This window comes from Sceloporus undulatus, chromosome 5, assembly GCF_019175285.1.
Source record: "Sceloporus undulatus isolate JIND9_A2432 ecotype Alabama chromosome 5, SceUnd_v1.1, whole genome shotgun sequence".
Classification (NCBI taxonomy): Eukaryota; Metazoa; Chordata; class Lepidosauria; order Squamata; family Phrynosomatidae; genus Sceloporus; species Sceloporus undulatus.
In genome coordinates, this window is record NC_056526.1 from 136,542,149 (window position 1) to 136,561,571 (window position 19,423).

At 40.4% G+C, this 19,423-nt stretch overlaps 1 protein-coding gene across 5 annotated transcripts in view; it reads left to right on the forward strand.

The window, feature by feature from the left end:
• The window catches only part of AADAT (aminoadipate aminotransferase), a 74,936-nt gene that overhangs the window by 43,591 nt on the left and 11,922 nt on the right, over positions 1-19,423 (forward strand). Inside the window, exons 1-6 of one of the 5 annotated variants that reach the window (XM_042468509.1) lie at positions 549-759; positions 9,462-9,578; positions 11,136-11,304; positions 12,242-12,374; positions 12,978-13,052; positions 18,003-18,212. In XM_042468509.1, the coding sequence (XP_042324443.1) occupies positions 9,512-9,578; positions 11,136-11,304; positions 12,242-12,374; positions 12,978-13,052; positions 18,003-18,212 (654 nt within the window). In that variant the 5' untranslated portion in view covers positions 549-759; positions 9,462-9,511. Of the gene's footprint in view, positions 1-548; positions 760-9,461; positions 9,579-10,121; positions 10,241-11,135; positions 11,305-12,241; positions 12,375-12,977; positions 13,053-18,002; positions 18,213-19,423 lie in introns of those variants that run through there. The other 4 variants (XM_042468505.1, XM_042468507.1, XM_042468508.1 and 1 more) reach the window with 4 other exon arrangements.

The following is a 19,423-nucleotide window of genomic DNA, read 5'->3' on the forward strand; positions in this document are numbered from 1 at the left end:
ATTTTAATATACTGTTTGCATATTTTTGTTGAATGATATTGTGTATTAATTTTGTATAATATTCTATTTTCTAGAACGTACACCACTGGCAGGTCCATTTTATTTTATTCTATTTTATGTACAGCGCTGTGTAAACCTACAGTGCTTTATAAATATAGTTTAATAATAATAATATCCAAATGAATGTGAGGAAGCAGACTGAAGTCTTGGAAAGCTCCTGCTGCTGCCAGCTTCTTTCTTTCAATGAGTCTCCAAGATGCTACAAGATATCTCTGCATCTATTATTATTATATCCAAATGTATCTGAGGAAGCAGACTTAAAGCTAGGAAAGCTCCTGCTGCCCACTTCTTTCTTCCAGTGAGTCTCAAAGGTGCCACAAGATCTCTCTAAAATACTGATTCTACAGACTAACACGGCTATGTCTTTGAAGTCTATGATAATAATAAACACAGAAAAGGGGTGTGTGTGTTTAAAATGGCGTCCTCCTTCCCCCCCCCCCCATTTAGGGGAGTGTTCCCAACTGCACCCTTTGCCTGCCAGCTGACTCCCTTCCCTTCCCACGTTCTTTACTTTAGTGTCAAGGGAGCTCCAAGGCCTAGAGGCCAGGGAAGGGAGGAAGAGGAGGAGAGAGAGGGAGGGCCAGGGAACCAAGCGAGGCCCGGCGCCTGTGTTCCTGGCTCTCAGGCCTCAGAGGGGAGGAGGAGGAGAAGCCGAGCTCCAGAGCCAGCGCCAGAGGGGGGCCAGGGCGGCTGAGGAGGGTAAGCTCCTTCTTCGGTGGCCCTGCTTGCTTGGCCCGCTTTATTAACCCTCACCTTCTTCACACAAAAGATATTGGCATGGCATTTTATTCTTTTTATTCTCCATTGTAAAGAGTGGGGGGGGGGCGCTGTGTTTAACCAGTTTCACCCCCTGCCTCTAAAACATAAACCTCCCCAGGCTGCCTTCCAGCCAGGGAAAACGTCCAATGACTGTGCCCCTTGTTGTTATTGTTGTTGTTGTGTGCCAAAGCCCTAGTCCAACATTCAAACCACTGCACCATGCTGGCTCTCCTCAGAAGAAGTAAACACTATACAATCATGAAAGAAGAGACCCCAAGGGCCATCTGCCATGCAGGAACTCTCAATCAAAGCATCCCAGACAGATGGCCATCCAGCCTCTGTTTAAAGACCTCTAAGGAAAGAGATGCCACCACACTCCAAGGAAGTGTCTTCCACTGTTTGAACAGTGTCATGAAGGGAGGTGGAATCTCTTTTCCTGCAGCTTGCATCCAATTAGCTTACAGTTGTAAACCGCTTAGACACTGCTTAGGCGGTATGAAGCGGTATATAAAGGAAGCTTGTTTTGTTTTGTTCTGGACTCTATTCTCTGCAGCAGCAGAAAAGAAGCTCGCTCCCTCCTCAATATGACATCCCTTCAAATATTTAAACAGGACTATCATATCCCCTCTTAACCTTCTCTTCTCCAGGCTGAACATCCCCAGCTCCTTAAGTCGTTCCTCATAGGACATGCTCCAGTTTCTCAACATCCTTTTTAAATTGTGGTGCCCAGAACTGGACACAATATTCCAGGTGGAGCCTGACCAAAGCAGAATAGAGTGGCACTATTACTTCTCTTGATCTAGTCACTATACTTCTATAGATGCAGCCTAGAATCGCATTGGCCTTTTTAGCTGCTGCATCACACTGTTGACTCATGTTCAACTTGCCATCTACTTGGACTCCTAGATCCCTTTCACACGTAGTCTCATTCAGCCAGGTGTCCCCACATCCTATATCTGTGCATTTTTCCACCCTAAGTGCAGTACCTGACATTTCTCCGTGCTAAATTTCATTTTGTTAGCTTTGGCCCAGCTTCCTAGTCTACCATTTATTATTATTATTATTATTACTATTATCTTATATCCGCCTTTCTCCCAACATAGGGACTCGAAGCCTTTATATTGATAATATCCATCTCCATTATATTTCACACTAGTGAGATTCCATGGGAAAACAGGAGTTAAATGAGATTTAAACAAAAAATAATAATTCCACAAACGGCCAAAGTTTATCACACAACATCGCAGTTAACATGAAATAAGGTGAAGTTAATCCGAATGCAAAGCAGAGAAAACTGTCAGCTTTTTACTTTCGGAACAACCCAAAAGTAAAAAAAGCTGCTGTTTTTCTCTGCTTTGCATTTGGATTAACTTTGTGGTATTTCACTTGGGCAGTCCCCTAGTGTGATAAACTAACCAAATTTGCAAGTTTGGTTTATATTTGAATGTATTTTAAATCACGTTTAATTCCTGTTTTCCCACGGGATCTCCCCTAATATGATAAATGCATTTACTCAAGGAATTGAAAAAATAAGCATACTTTTTTAAAAGGAAGGAAGACCCCGGTACCCTAATTTTATCCAGACTGGTCTACATTTGGGGATGGGGAAGTCAGAGAAGCTTTGCTATCCCTGAAGGGAAGTGGGTGAGTTAGGAGTGAGAGGAGAAAATCTTTGCTAAAAATCTACTCTTGTGGCAGAAGTGGGTAAATTTACTTGGATCACCCCATACCCTCCAGTATTTACCAAGATGGGCACACTTTCAAGATGTCAAAAGTTATTAATGGGGAAGAAGAACACACATCCTAATACAGGCTACCGGTGTTTACTTTTGCCTGGATCTAGAGCAGGGGTAGGCAACCCTTTTGAGCCGGGGGCCGGGTTGCTGTCCCTCAGACAACTGGCTGTCCCTCAGCCAAAAAATAAATAATTAAATAATTTTTAAAAATTTAAATAAATAAATAAACTGGGACAAATGTAGGACAAAATTTTCAAATGGGGGGCACTTTTTAAATAAAAAATGGAGGACACGCGAAAAAAATTGCTGATTTTTTAAAAAATGTTACGATCAATGCATGTTTCTGAGGCTTCTATATACAATTGCCCCACCATGCCCCTTGTGCGAGATGCCAAAGGCCCTGGCGGCAATCGGTGGCAGGACCGGGCTGGGGCCAGTCCCAAGGCCTCGTCGGGCCGCATCCGGCCCGCGGGCCACAGGTTGCCTACCCCTGATCTAGAGGGAAGCGCAAGATCCCCTTCCTTCCATTATTAACTGAGTATAAACTACTTTTGCACTTTGCACTCAGTGTGCAACAACTCAAGTAGCCAGAGGCCAAAGGGAAAAAGTAAAAGGAGGAGAGAAAAGGGGGAAAATTTTAAAAGCACCTGAAAATGTGGGAAGACAGAGTATTAACCAGGATGTCCCTCTCAATTCAGGACAGTTGGAGGATAAATACTCCAAAAAAGAGTATTTTGCTGTAATGTTCTTAGAATCTAAATCACCAAAGGGAAAGGGATGTACACCTGTTTAAAAAAATCTTGCCTATCATTCCACCCCATTATGCTATGGATTTCTGGGATTTGTAGTTTTGTGATATATTGAGCCTTCTCCATCAGAGAGCTCTGGTGCTACAACAAACTACAGATCCCTGGATTCCATATGATCGAGGCCATGACAGTTAAAGTCGTGTCAAACTGCCTTAATTCTTCAGTGTGGTAGCAGACTGCACGTACTGAAAGAATGCATCTGTATATCTCACAAGCAAAACCAAAATAAGAATGCTGGTTACTTTAAAAACTGCCTTATAGCAGGGAAGTGTATATGTAGCCCAACACTGTGTATTTTTCTGATGAACAGTAGCACCATGAATTTACAAACATCATTCAGATCAGAAAGATTCTTCTTCCTTCATTTGATTTCTATCCCTTGCTTCTCACACATCACAATTCAGTAGTACAAATACAATTAAAACATGCCTTGAATAAAAATGTTTTAAAAATCAGAAACTGGAATGCCAGTAAAAGAAGAATACAGCATCCCTCCATTTGAAAGTCAGCTTGAGCAAGAAAACACCTGCTTGGATAAAAAGATCTTTTCTTGCCAGTGGAAAGAGAAAAGGAAAGGAGCCAGTCTATCTTCATCTATTATTTCATCTGTTCCCACCTGCCATCTTCCTGTGGCCTTGTAGGGAGTTCCAGCCTGGGAGCAGCCACAGAGAAAGCCCACTCTGACATCCACATCAAGGGCCCTTTCTCGGTACAGTGCTATGATTCCACTTCAATTGCCACGGTTTCAACTTGTGGAATCCTGGGATTTGTAGTTGAGGGAGGGGGTATTTAGAATTCTCTCTCAGAGAGCTCTAGTGCCTCACCAAATTGCAAACCCCACAGTTCAAAGGATGTTGCCATAGCCATTAAAGTGGAACCTTAGCACTATAACTGGACAGTGTGAAAAGTCTCTGGAGTATCTGCCTCAAGAGGACTGAAACAAGGGATTTTTCTCTGGTCCTTTCACACTTGAGATCTTATAGACTGCACTTGAGACCATCTGCATGCAAAGGATGTGTGTAAACTATTGAAGCAACATCATTCTATAAATATCCACCTACCCCTTAAAATGGCAGTAGAACTCTCCTCTGGCATCACATTTCAAATGAGTTTATTCTCCTCCTATCATCTTTTTTAACTGTCCTCATTCTTAATTCTTGCCATTTTGACCATGCTCTAATGTTGCTGCTCCTGTTATCATCTGTGAAATCATAGAATCAGGACAGATCACAAGGCTATCCAATCCAACCCTCTACCATGCAGGAATACACAGTCAAAGCACTCCCAACAGGTGGCCATCTAACTTCTTTTTTAAAACCTCCAAAAAAAGGAGACTCCATCACACTCTGAGGCAGTGTATTCCCACTGTTGAACAGCCCTTACCTTCAGGAAGTTGTTGAGGTGGAATCTCTTCCTGTAGCTTGAATCCATTGCTCCATGTATAGCCTGTGGATCAGCAGAAAACAATCTTGTTACTTTGTTGATATGTCATCCCTTCAGATATTTAAACATGGCTATCATGTCACCTCTCTGCCTTCTGTTCCCCAGGCTAAACATACCCAGTTCCCTAAGCCACTCCTCATGGGACATGGTTTCCAGACCTTTCACCATTTTAGTCACCCTCCTCTGGATGCACTCCAGCTTGCCAATTTTCCTCTTGAATTTTGGTGCCCAGAACTGGACAGAGTATTCCAGGTGAGGTCTGACAATGCAGAATAGAGTAGCACTATTACATCCCTTGATCTGTGATGGATGCTACACACACCCCATCTGATTTATTTACTGCTTGTTAGCCTTATCCCACTATAATGCAAAAGGTGTATTGTCGCGGCAGAGAGAGACGCAGAGACAGGAATGGGGGTGCAAAGCTTCTTCTCCTGGCCAGGTCTTGGCCAGCTCCTTTTATTGACATCAGGGTTACATTAGGTTTACATTATCTCATAGTACATCAGAAGGCAATTTGCGGAATCAGGGACCAATGTGTACTCAGGAGATTTCTAATTAGCAAAGGGGAGCAAGATGTGTACACTGTCTCAGCCGAATCAACATGGGCTTATCCAATCACGGATAAAGCATTGTCAACCAGAAGGTGAGTCATGATCTCGTGGTTTGCCAGCGAGGCCATCACATCCTATTCTCAGTAGACATTGCTATCCTGGGAGGGGGTGCACCCCCTGGGCTTTCCAGGGAATGCCACAGTGTATTGTTAAAGCAGTCATAATCCATCTATATGGTGACAACAGAGAAGATACTACCTTATTTCCCTTTTCCTTGTAGAGTGGGAGCACACCTTAGAATCCAGTGACAGTGCACAGAATTATTTTTCCCTTGAGATGTCATTGTATTTTCAAAGCTGAATTGAGAGGGGGAGGGGAAATGCCTTTCAGAGGATTGTTTTTGCTGCAAAAATAAATAAAATACTACACTGAATACTGAAAAGATTTATTCCTCATTTCCCCCAATAAATACACATAATGCCTTTACATACAAAGGAAGATGTTCATCGGGGAAGTAAAGAATGTGAGAGAAGAGCTATTACCATAAATTTTGAGTAATTTGTAAACCAGGAGTAGAATGTAGCTGAGCATTCCTAGCTAATATAGAATTATTTTCTACAGGTTCAATAAAAGTTCTTACTATCAGTATCTCAAGTTCTTTTTAAAAGTTTTTGATCATTTCACTATTCAGATAGGCACACAAACACCTTTGTATCTTAAATGGACTCCAGTTTATTTTTCCAGTGAATTTCATGTATTGGGTAAAATGTTTTCACTAGACGATATGGTTGCTTTGAAAATGGAAAGAGCCTGGAAATGGGGAAAGAATCCCTTTGAAACATTTTGAAAGACTATTTGCTATTGTTCTTTCCAGAGACAGAGCTCTTCTAGTCTGATATGTTGTGACACTCCATGACTGCTTGCATTAGGTGAAACATTTTAATGTGTTATATTTAATACAGCTAAAGAAACAAAGATGGGTTCTACAAAGAACTTGTAAGCACTACACATCTGTCACATCTCTCAATCTGTTCTAGTTCTGTTAAAATCACTCCTTACCTTTCACTGAAAATAAGAGGAAAAGGAAGATCAGAGTATCTCTGCTGTTTACAGAGGAATAAAAGAATGTGCTACCTGCTGACTTGCAAATTTATTGATATAAGAAACCCTGATTTATAATGGCCCTTAATTTACAGATTAGGTATGCAGAATTTCAGAGCAATTACAACTGATTGCCTACAAAAGCTTTTATTTAATTATATCTGGATCATTTTGCAGCATGTGATCATGTGAACAGACAAAATACCAGTCAGATGCCAAAAAAATATCCAAGTGTATGACAAAACCAATCAGTACATTATATGGCTGGCCGAATTGAAGTTTGTCTTCAGAACAGAGAACTGATTTGGGGTTATGTTGATCAGTTTTAGGAATAATAATAATAATAATAATAATAATAATAATAATAATAATAATAATAATAATAAATTTTATTTGTATTTGCCACCTCGAGGCGGGATTACAGCAAAGAATAAAAAACACAATACAATACAAAATACAATACTGTATTATCTAAAAATACAGTCAGTAAAACAGCAGTATTACTACCAATCACTAAAAAGGCCAAATTGTTGTCAATTTTACATGCTATCAAGTCAGAGTGGGAATGATCCACAAAATCATCTATAAAAGGTCAGGTGGATAGGCCCGCCGGAAGAGATCCGTCTTAAGTGCCTTTTTAAAGGCTTTTAAGGTGGTAATGAGACAAATCTCTTCCAGTAAGTTGTTCCATAATTTAGGGGCCGTGGCTGTAAACGCTTTATGGGAAGTTGTAGTTAGTCTAGTTTTCATATGTTCCAATAGTTTCTTCCCTGATGTTCTAAGGGTGCGGGGCAGATTGTGTAGGGAGAGGCATTTACTTAAGTAACTCGGGCCCAAGCCATGTAGGGCTTTAAAGATAATAATCAATACTTGATATTGCACCCAGAAGCTGATCGGCAGCCAATGAAGAGATCTTAATATTGGAGTAATATGGTCAAATCCTGATGTTCCTGTGACCAATTTGGCTGCAGCGTTTTGGATCAATTGAAGCTTCCGAACTTGATACAAAGGTAGCCCCATGTAGAACACATTACAGAAATCAAGACGAGAGATTACCAGTGCATGTACTACTGCTTCAAGGTCCCTTTGGGCCAGGTAGGGACGCAGTTGGCGTATCAGCCGAAGTTGGTACCAAGTACTCCTGGCCATCGCCTCCACCTGAGATGACAGCATTAGAGGCAAGTCCAGGAGTACTCCCAAACTGTGAACTTCATCTTTTAGTGGAAGTGTGACCCCATCCAGGACTAGTTGTTAAATCTCCATCCCTGGACCAGGAGTACTTATCGCAAGCACCTCCATTTTCTCTGGATTCAGATTGAGTTTGTTTTCCCTCATCCAGTCCATTACCAACTCAAGACAGGCATTTAGAGTAGAGATGCCATCCTTGGTCACTGCAACAGTTGGAGACATAGAGAAATGGATTTTGGTGTCATCAACGTACTGATAACACCACGTTCCATGTCTCCGGATGATCTCTCCCAATGGCTTCGTGTAAATGTTAAACAGCATGGGAGACAGAATGGGGCCTTGAGGGATGCCAGATGTCAACTCTCTTTTATGAGAGCAGCTGTCTCCCAGCATCACCATCTGGAAGCTGCCCGAGAGGTAGGACCGGAACCACTGGAGTTCAGTGTCCCCAATGCCTGACTCCTTCAGGTGTTCCAGAAGTATACCATGGTTGATGGTATCGAATGCCGCTGAGATGTCCAAGAGCACCAGCAAGTTCACACTTTCCCTGTCGACGCCCAGACGGAGAACATCGACTAAGGCGACCATGGCAGTCTCAACTCCAAAGGAAAGCTTTAGGATATGATAACTGAATCCAGGGCTGCATCTGCACTGCAAAAATAAAGCAGTTTGACATCACTTTAGCAGCCATGGCTCAGTGCTATGGAATTCTGGAAATTATCATTTTGTGAAACATTTAGCCTTTTCTGTTAGAGAGCGCTGAAGCCACAACAAACTGCAAATTACAGGAGTGCACTTGCCATAGAATTGTGTAGGTTCAAATTTTAAAGTTGGTGTTCTAAACAAGCACTGGAAAAGAAAGCAGAACTCTTTCTTCTTTAGAACACCTGAAGCTACTGTTTCAGAAACCAACTTTATCTTGTCTACATGATTACTTCTTTTTGTGACTCTTATGCAACAGTGCTTTGCTCTTGTCCATTTCAAATACAGCTGTGAACAAGAGCAAGTCAGGCACTTTTAAGATACATTTATTAACGGCAGATTAAGCATGAGCGTATTGCAATATTCACTGATACTGATCAACCTAGAATCATTATTATGTTGATATGTGGCATTACCTAATCATTAACCATCCAGTAAGCTCGATTTGGTGTGATCTTGAACAAAGGGTTTATTTCTGATACTAAGGCGGGTTACAAACCGCCAAAAAATACGTATGGAATACGTATTAGGGTTAGGAAGGGGCGGTGCTTCCGCACCCCCCTAACCCTAGTACGTATTCCATACGTACAACATGGCGGCGCCCCTTCCACATGGGGGCCGCCATGTTTACGTATCGGACGCATAGCGTCCAGACGTGTCGCGGCGCTAATGATGTCATGAGTGCGCCAGCGGCGCCTTGCGACGTCATTAGGGCGCCGCAGAAAGAAGCTCCATTTTGGAGCTTCTTTTTTGCTCCGCAAGGGAGCCGCGCGGTGTGGCTGCGACGGCTCCCTTACGGAGCAAACGGCGGCGGCGGCAGACCACCTCAAAGCGGCGGTCTATAATTCGCCTTAGACTGTAACAAGGATGTTGGTAAGCTGCATTCAAATTATCATTTGCTTGAGTGTTTTTATGCTATGACTATTTCTTTCCTTATCAATATGAGATCACGTCATAGACATATAGCTAAGATGAATATCTATGAATTTTGAATGAATGGTATTCAGCTAATAATTAATAGGGGGGTAGTTCATTCTCTATGAATTAGAAAGTTACTTAATTTTTTTGTTTGAAAAGTGATATTTCCTGTTTGTTTCTTGTTATTTTAGCATCCGTCCAGTTTACTTAGAAGCTGAGTTTGGTACCTGGCCTGTTAACCATGAATTATTCACGATTTATTACTGCAGTAAGTGCAGCAAGAAAAGCATCTCCAATAAGAGTTCTCAGTGAGTATATATACTTTGCTACTGGAACCTCAGTTGTTTTCTCAAGTCACTGAGATGGTTCTGGGTAGAGAATTCCGTCATGAGGAGATAACATAACAGTAGAAGGAGAGGGACTGTGACTGTAAAAAAGGGGAGCCCACTCACCCACACTATTTGGGCATCATAGCAATGATCTTGTCACTACCTGCTTCTGACCCAGGATATCCGTGTATGATTTGCCACACAGAAATTCAGAATAGTAACAAAGAGGCTAAAACACATATATGTAATAATTGAATAATGTCTTGGCCTATCAAGATAATGTGTAACCATCTTATGGAGACATCTCTTGCCATTAGGTTCTCAGGTTAACAGATATGTTGCAAAAAGAGAAAAGTGGTATGATTTGGGAAGGGGGAAAGCAAATACTAACACCATTTTTGGCTGACAGATGAGACCAAGCTGGTTACTTTCAGTCCCTTGGCAGGTGGCAGATGCCAGAGTTTCTCTTCAGCAATGCAGAGACAAAGTGTGCTTCCCATTAACAGCTCTGCTTATTTCAAGGCTACTCCAAGTTAAGAATGTGAATGGCTAGTTAAATCAGGTTGGTCATTGCCCCTTGATTTGTCCTGTTCTTCACACATCACTACGTACTGGGTTGTCAGCTCACAACACCAGTGCAGGTATGGAAAAATTCCTTCTTTCAAACTTTGGCCATTATGAATAGCCATGCCTCATGCAAGTGCTTTTAATTTAAAAGTTTCCAGATTTGGTGTTCAGCTTGCTACTTGCACTTTGCTATTTTAAATTTGAAAGGGTTCTCTGTTGTACAGGTCGAGTCTCTTATCTGCCCTGCTTGGGACTAGAGTTGTTTTGGATTTTGGAAGTTTTTGTTTGTTTGTCTTTGTTGGGGGGGTTTTATTTTGGAATAACTGTATATACCTTGGAGATGAAACGCAAGTCGAAACACAAAATTTGTTTATCTTTCATATACACCTTATACACATAGCCTGAATATAATTTTATACAATATTTTTTATAAATTTTGTGCATGAAACAAAATTTGTATTCATTGAACCATCAAAAAAGTGTCACGATCTCCAGCACCCATGAAAAAGAAAGTTTTGATTTTTTAAATATTTCAGATTTTGGATTCCAGATAAGTGAGGCTCAACCTATATGATTTTTTCAATTTTGTAACCCTCTCTGTTAGCTCAGGATAGAGCTAGTAGGAAACCAAGAAAGCAAACAAATAAAATAAAGAGGTTAAGTTGAAACGAAAGTATTATGACTGTATTATGTATTATGTATGAAAGTATTATGTATCTCTAATGCCATCGATTCTCTGCCTACCCTGGATATGTATGTTGTATGATTGTTTTTAGAGTTTTTGTACTATTGGATTTTATTTATGAGATTGTTTGTAATGGTTTTTAATAGTCTGTAACCTCGCTTTGATCCTATGGGAGAGGCAGGGAAACATAAATAAAAAAATTTATTATTATTATTATTATTATTAAAATTTCTGATGTTTGATTTAGTTAAATATTTTATTCTTTTTTGTTTTGTCGACTTTAGCTGAACTGATGCAGAGATCTCCTCCATCATTAATCTCCCTGGCTGGAGGGGCACCAAATCCCAATACTTTCCCTTTCAAGACAGCTAGTATTGCCATTGGAGACAGAACAACGGTTGAAATTGGGGAAGAACTAATGAAGAGAGCTCTCCAGTATTCTGCCTCAGCGGGGTACATTACAGGCACTTCTGATCTCTGTGTTTTTCAAATATCAAGCATATTAAAAGTCATGTTGCAAAAAACTTCCATTAAGGGAGGTATGTGATCCTCCATGCTTTGTGGGAGTGTGCAAGGTACCACGAAAGCCACTCCCTATTGCTGTTGAAAAACTGCCAGTGATTTTGCCTCCATTTCAGGAAATGAAGAACTAGCCATACCATAGTATGTTTTGGCATGTTTTATTTCATACACAAATATGAAAGCAGTAAGTTCCATTTTTTAATTAAAAAGCCTGACTGCTATGAGAAAGGGTAATGTCTCAAGACTCAGCACAGTTGTTTTAACTTTTCACTGTATAGAAATGCAGATTGTGACACCTTGGCTGATCATCTCCCACAGTTGTTTGTTCATTGTGGATTTCTTTTGCTCTCCCAATTTCTTCACACAAACACATGCGTGCAGTGTCTCTTTTCCCATTTAGGAGGGGGCATTTCCCCTCCCATTTCCATTTTATGTACTTCTGTAAATATCCATGTTTCCCTGAATCTGCAGATTCCTTTCCCTTTTGAGGGGTGTGTGCTCATTTTTGATATAAAAATAAATGCAATAAGATACAAACATGCTGTATCTGAATTTAGTATTAGACAGAGTGGTAAGGTACCTGGAATGTACCATTTATGTTTGAGCAAAGTAGTGATCATGAAGTATGCCTCTTTTGTGTGAACTAAAAATCACTGGGTTGCTTTGCTATTAATATTGTAGCATCCAGTGCCCTTGTGCATATTAACTACCATACCCACACCACACTTAACTTAAAGTCCACTTTTTTAAAACCAAGAAATAAAATTATAATAAAACCTAATGGATGAGAATCATGAAAGACAGCACACAATGCCTCTTTTTGGTGAGTTTCATGAGTCAATTAGTTACAAGATAAATTCATGTCCAGCATTCCAGAGCTGCTGTCCTGGTTGAAAGATTTGCAGAAGAGCCTCCATAACCCTCCAACCATTGATTATAGAGCTGAAGAAGGACAGATGGAGTTGTGTGTCACCACTGGAAGCCAAGAAGGGTTGTGTAAAGTAAGACCATATTTTAAAATCTCGGGTATAAAAGAGTAAATGTGAGGACCTAGGTAGGAGGTTGGAGGAAATTAGCAAAAACATCAGTTTAGGAAAAGAGAGTGCAAATATGATGTGAATGTGTCTTTTTAGCTCAAAATCTGTGGATTAGAGAAAGTTTGTCATGAAATACACATTTTAAAAAATGTATTTTCCCACTGAAAGTAAAGGACTATTTGATGGCTTTTCAATCCAATTCATTGCCACTTGCTTTCTTAGAAACACAGACATGGACTGCCTTGATACAGTACAATGGGAGTTTATGTACTGTACTGTTTTAGCGGCTTAGATTTATCATGTTGTATGCTAAACACCTCTTCTCCCCCTCCCCCCATAACTTGTTCTTTTATGCAATGTTGCAAGACAGAGTAGAAAAGATGTATGCCTAGTAATTCATTCAGTTATAGTCTTTCCATGTCCATACTTTTTTAAAATCACATCTTGATCTTTGGCAGAGCTTAACCTTTATCACTCTTTTTTTTAAACTCTAGGACACCTTTTGATAGACTGGTAAGGAATATTATTAGTATGCCATAGTCATATGAGATTATTTTTTATTTCTAGGTGTTTGAAATGCTTATTAATCCTGGAGACACAATTCTTTTGGATGCACCCACCTATCCTGGGACACTAGCTGCTGTGAGTATTCTGGGAATTGTAGTCTATATAGTGGCATTTCCAAGCTTTGCCTACAGTAATGAAGAGGCTGGCATTGTATGCACTTTCTGATATTTACTGAACTCTGAACAGTTGAAATCAGTTAAATAATGCAGTTGTAAATGTCAGTATAACCTTTATCAGTTTTATCAGTTAATGTGCATGCTTGTCTCAGTTACTGATCTAACCTAGGAAAAGTAAACTAGGATTACCTTGGGCCCATTTTGAGATATATGGCTTGTTAGAACTGGATATTCTGAACAACTTTCTGAAAAGAACTCCATGGAGGTCCTTTTTTAAAAGTACAGGATATCCAACTACCCTAAAAGTGCCTATCTATATTAATGAATACTGTATTGATTATTTCACCTGAAATCAGAAAAGCCTGAAAACATTTAGACTATTGGGTTTTCATAAGCTGAAATATGAGAGAATGCCCAAGAATGAGTTCTAAAAATTAAACTATCAGTGCTTTAATCTCCACCAAATTTCTTCCATGTACAAGATCATACGGCCACATTGCAGATGGAACAATCTACACTCACTTTTGTAATGAGACTCCAATTTCCCCATACACCATGTACAAAGAAATGAGTCTCAGATGATTCTAAATATATTGTGAGCTAAAAGAGATGTGATAGTGAGTGGCTGTTACAGCTGAGTGAGTGTCTCCGTTTTTCTTTTAATGAGTAGCAGGATCTGGGGGGCAAATTTTTCATTGAAACTACTTCATGTGATAAAGGATGTCTGAATTCTTTTCTCACATGCTCTGTTCCATTTACTAAATATTTTCTCACCCATAACTGCTATTAGCCTTGGAAAGGGAGCTCCTATTAGTGCCACATCCAAGAATTAAAGTTTCACTTGCCTCTAAACTGTGAAAACTGAGCACTCCCAGTTTTAAAAAAATGACTTGGCAACTAGAGACACTTTCCTGCAGTGTCTCTTCTGGCCTTAAGGTTTTTTTCACATATTCTTGTACAAGGAACGGACTCTGCGATGATACAAAACATTCAGCCTTTTTTATTCTATGTTCATTCTGATAGGCAGAGCTGTTAAACCTCAGTCTGTCTTTTTACTGAGTGTTGTCTGCTTGTCCTTTGGTTTGATTCCAACACTAATCATTCAACACTAATCAAATACTACACTACATAAGCAACGTGAAGTGGCTCTTGGTTACCATTTTCCAATCATCTACACCAGAAATGCTGAAGGAATCACAAACGTCCCTCAGCTGCTCTTACTGAAGATGATTTTTTAAAAGTCTTTTACTTCCACAAACACTCTATAACTTCTAATCTTGCTTCTGATTTGACTTGATTTCATTTGGTTTGGTTTTGATAGGGACGTGGTGGCTTAGTGGTTAAGATTCCAATTCTGACGATTGTATGGTCAGAAGGTTGGCCGTCTGAGGCCAAAGTGATGCATGACAGAGTGAGCTCCCAACACTTGTCCCAGCTTTTGCCAACCTAGCAATTCAAAAAGCATGCAATGCAAGCAGATAAATAGGTACCACTTTGGTCAGAGGGTAACAGCGTTCCATTTAGTGATGCTGGCCACATGACCATTGGAGTTTTCTTCGAACAACGCTGTTCGGTTTAGTAAAGGAGCTGAGCACCGCCCCTACAGTCAGTTACAACTAGACATTCATGTCAAGGGGAAACCTTTACATTTTATCTTGCTTCTGATTTGTTTAGATCATGATAAGGTGTTAGTCTCTTCAGAGAGTTCTTTTAGTAGAATGCTGCATTCTCCAGTATTTGTGAAGGGTAATGACTTTTCAGTTCCAATGGTCCTCTCCAAAGTTACCAAATCAGAACTATTCCAGACCATGAGCTTTTGATGACAAAATCTGAAACCTTGGGACAAGGGCAAAGAACAGCCCCTGGGGGTGTGTCATTATGCATGATACATTAAGCATCAACCACAACTGCACAGAGTACATATGCCATTCATCTAAAAACACCTAGTCTAATGAGTAAGATACATATACTCATACATTTCAAGGGAGTGCTCTTGTTTTTAGATTCCTGCCCCTTATTCTGAGGACTGGAGAAAAGGGCCAGGCCCTGAGACTGGGAACCCTACTCCTATCTGTTTTATCGAATGTTAGTTTAACATTCTAGTACATTCAGGTTTATTAACTAAAACCTACTCCGTATCTTGGCACTTTCAGAGAGAGAAAATGCTCCCTTTTCCCAGAGTTTTAGTCAGCGTTTCTTAAAGGGGACATAAGATATTAACAATCAATAAAAGCAATAGTTCTAAATTAGCAGAAAAGGAAGGGAATTCAACTATTTGTCACTTGAGTCCACAGAAACCAGGACTGTGGATTGCTTATATGTTATGCATTCACCTCATTCATTTAGATGAAATATACAAACGCACAGGCAGAAAAATGCTAGAATAAATGGTAGAATAAATCCTATTTCTGTCAATATTACATATAATTGTTCAGCATTTCCTGCTTCTACAAATCGCTTTGGGTGTCCAAATGATTTATTATATGACTTAGTGTGTAATATTGGCAATGTTTTTTCATTATCCTTTTGAGTTGGGATGGGTGAGGGGAGACCATATAAAACCTGAATGTGGCTGCATTTCATTTATAGCCTAATAAATGAAGCATTACTTAGTGCAGAAAGAGAAATGGCAGACTCTTTATTTTACACCTCAGCTACTATTACCCAGTGCCCACACCTTTCTGCGGGAGGGGGGGGGTCAGGCTACCCCATGAACATTACAGAAATTTTCATCCAGTTTCTAAAAGTTTTGTGCTTGGAGCAATTAGATTTTCTTCTATTGCCACACATTTTATCTGCCTGTGGCAGTTTTGTTCAACAAACAATGGGTGGGAAGGCTGATTTATGTCTTACACATGTGTTTTAGCCACACCCTTAGCTGTCCAATGTTGAGAAGAAAGATATGAAAAGAAACTTTAACCACATTTGTTGGAATACAGTGATGCACACTATTTGAAACTTTGCCATGAATCCATGGTAAGCCAAGGAAGGTTACAGTTATTCTTCCTGTCAATAACTACAAATCATGGATAGAGGACAAGGGCCAGAACATGCATCTCCATCTCACTTCCATGGTTAGAATTTTTTAGGAACATATGTGGCCTGTTCTGTATATTTCCGGGTAGCACACTTTAAAGTGTAAATGATCCGCCAAATATCCAACTTAGATAGCTTTTAAAAAGTGGTCAAGATTAAGCTCTTCTGGCAGGCCTTCCCAGAATAGACCCCAGCTACATATAGGTGCTTTACAGACCGGCCAAAACGGGCAGTCTCACGCCGCTGCCGGTTGCTGTGTCCGGGAACTGCAGCAGCCAAACCGCGCGGTTCCCGTCCGCAGCAACAAAGAAGAGCCAAAATGGCACTTCTTCCTGGGCCCTGGAAGAGGCGCTGTGAGGCGCGCATTCACGGTGCCACTTCCGGTGCGCGATGTCTGGACGCTGTGCATCCATGATGTCAAAATGGCGGCGCCCATCTGTATGTGGTGCCACCATTTTGACATAGTGGTTACGTGCAAGGGGCAAGGCGCGTCAGGAAGCGCCGCCCCTCGCACGTAACGACAGCACCTCTATGGGCCCGTCTGTAACGCGCCATAGATTCCCCATACTTGGAGTATTCTGTATTTGTACAATCCCAGCCATGATGAGTTTGCCCACTGCTTTTGCACTATGATATCGTGTGATTTTAACATAAATGTGTTGATTTTAATGTTTAAATTTTAATCTTTGAATGGTTTAATTCCTTTTTAAGGGGAGGTGTATATATTTGTATTATTGTTATCTCTGTACATCTGTATTATTTTAATTGTTGGAAGCCATTTTGATTGTTTCTTACAAATAAGCGGGACATAAATAAAAGTTTTATTTATTTTTATTTAAACTGAATATATCCCTGATTTCTGATAAATATTTTAAAGTGCATATAATTTTACTGCTCATATATTTGTAGGTGTACCCTTGGAAAACAGGTGTACACTTACTAAATCTAATGTAGGAAGCAGCCCTAGGCTAAATCCAGTGTTAATACCACCTGCAGTAGGCCTGTCAAAATGATAGGGTTTGTTAATTACAAGCACCCATCATGTTTCTACTTTTAAAAGTCATTCTAGGGAGAATAGTCAAGCTGCCCACTAGAAGCTGTTGGACTGGACATTCCAGCAGCCTTAGGCTGCATAGGCAATGGTGAGGGATTCTGGAAGCTGCCTGATTTAACTCCTACAAGCCAGTTTACACTTTACAGTTTCCACAAGGAGGATGACTGTTGCAATGGGATGTGCTGCTCAGTATTTAGTGGGGCACTATGTAACTACATGCAGTTACGGTAAGTAATTAAAGATTTGAAGGAATGTGAACACATTTACAGGATCTGAATTCTGCACAGCTCTGCATAAACTGCCCAGTCATCTCATAGGATTAAGTTTCTTTTTTGGACTACAACTCTCAGAAAAGCTCCGACAGCGTAGTCCCCCAAAGAAAAGAAAATAATAAAGATAAGAACTTAACTTTAAAAATGCTGAACAATTTTAAACAATCTGCAGCTTTAGGGTGTCCCCCAGAATGTTAGAGGATGTAATGGATTGAAAGAACGGTTAGAAATTGAAGTACGTTCGCATGTGGAGTTAATCATGGGGAGTGGAAGAGAAAGAGAGATAGATCACAATAAGAAAAATACATATCCAGAGGTGGTGAGCCACTCCAATCCATCTCATCTTTCAGTAAAGATTAATTCACTGTCTTAAAGACAGACATAACTGGTATGATGACCAATGGAATGTAGAAATTAAAATAATTTAAAAGATACCTTGATTTAAGAGCCATAGCATGTATAGAAAGTCTGTGAAATGAAAAATGGATTCACTTAAGTAAACATTCTTCTCTCCTGTTGTTCTTCATTATTATTTTGATTAAAACAGCTGAGGCCACTGGGCTGTAACATCATCAATGTTCCTAGTGACCAACATGGTATTATTCCAAAAGCCCTGAAAGAAATTCTTTCCAGGTGGAATGCAGAAGATGCAAAAAAGCTGACCAGCAACCTCCCCAAATTTCTCTACACAATTCCTAATGGCGGCAATCCTACTGGAGCCTCATTAACAACAGATCGCAAGAAAGAAATTTATCAGGTATGTCCGTTTGCCTCTCATGTCAAAGCGCAAATAACAGTTACTTCAGATCAGGTGACTCTTACCAGTTAATATATAGCACATACCAACAAAACATCATGAAGAACAGAGAAAGGGGAACTATAAATTACTAGGATTCATAGGAGAAGAAACCAAGTATCTAGGTACATTCAGAATGCATAGTGCAGTTCATGGGATTGATCCAAAGCTGACTTTACCATCAGACACAGGAAAGTGGTTCACGCAAGCAGTGTAGAGGCAGGTAAATTTGCCATTTGCAATCCCTGCTTCTGAATAACCCCATCCAAAGAACAGGTGAAGGCAGCAACAGCCCCATCACTGCCTCTTTACTGTGCACATCTAGCTGTTTCCCTGAATGCCTGGTTTTGGGAATTCTAAGAAATAAGAGCAGAAATGACTAGGAAAATTACATATATTGTGTTATTGGTGATTTTCCAAGTCACCCTTCCCAAGAAATCCTGGCTGTACAGACCCTCAGAGCCAGAACATTCAGGGACAGCTAGATCTAAGCAGCAAAATTGGCCAGTGGCATAGGTAGGAATGCAGGTGGTGGAGCTGTCTTCATCTTTCTTCTTACAGTCATAGCTGCCATCAGGGTCTCCTCTTCCTCTTGGATGTGGGGCATGGGCCCACTTTCTCCTCCAGCTCCTACAGGCAGTTAAATGTGGGGTTCACAGATGTTGGGGTGTGCAGCTGCATCCTCCTCCTCGCCATGGGAACATTTACAACCTCATCCTCCTTTTGAGGCCAGGAACAGCCACTGCAACCTCCTCTAGTAGGCTTATGTCATTGCCAGTGTATTGCTGGAAGTGGACAGCACTTTGCTTCTCAAATCAATGGAAATGATTGGGCAACCCCTGCATTTATATCTGTTGAAAATCCAAAGGGAAACAGTGATTTTCCAATCCATTATGATGAATAAGCCAATAGTATTGAGTCATGATTTTGAACACAACACCTAATTAACACTGGCAGAGAAATATTGTATTAAGTGTGTTCATCTGCCTGTTTAAAGTGCTGAATAGTCTAATGCCAGGTTTTTTCAAGGGCTATCTACAGCAAGGTTCAGAATACTGCATGGATATGAAGACCACACCCTTTCCAGCTCCTTTGGAGGGCTGCTATTTGGGAGATCAAAAATGATGCCATGCAACTTGCTGGAGGTTGAGGATGTTTCAAGGTAGAGGGGC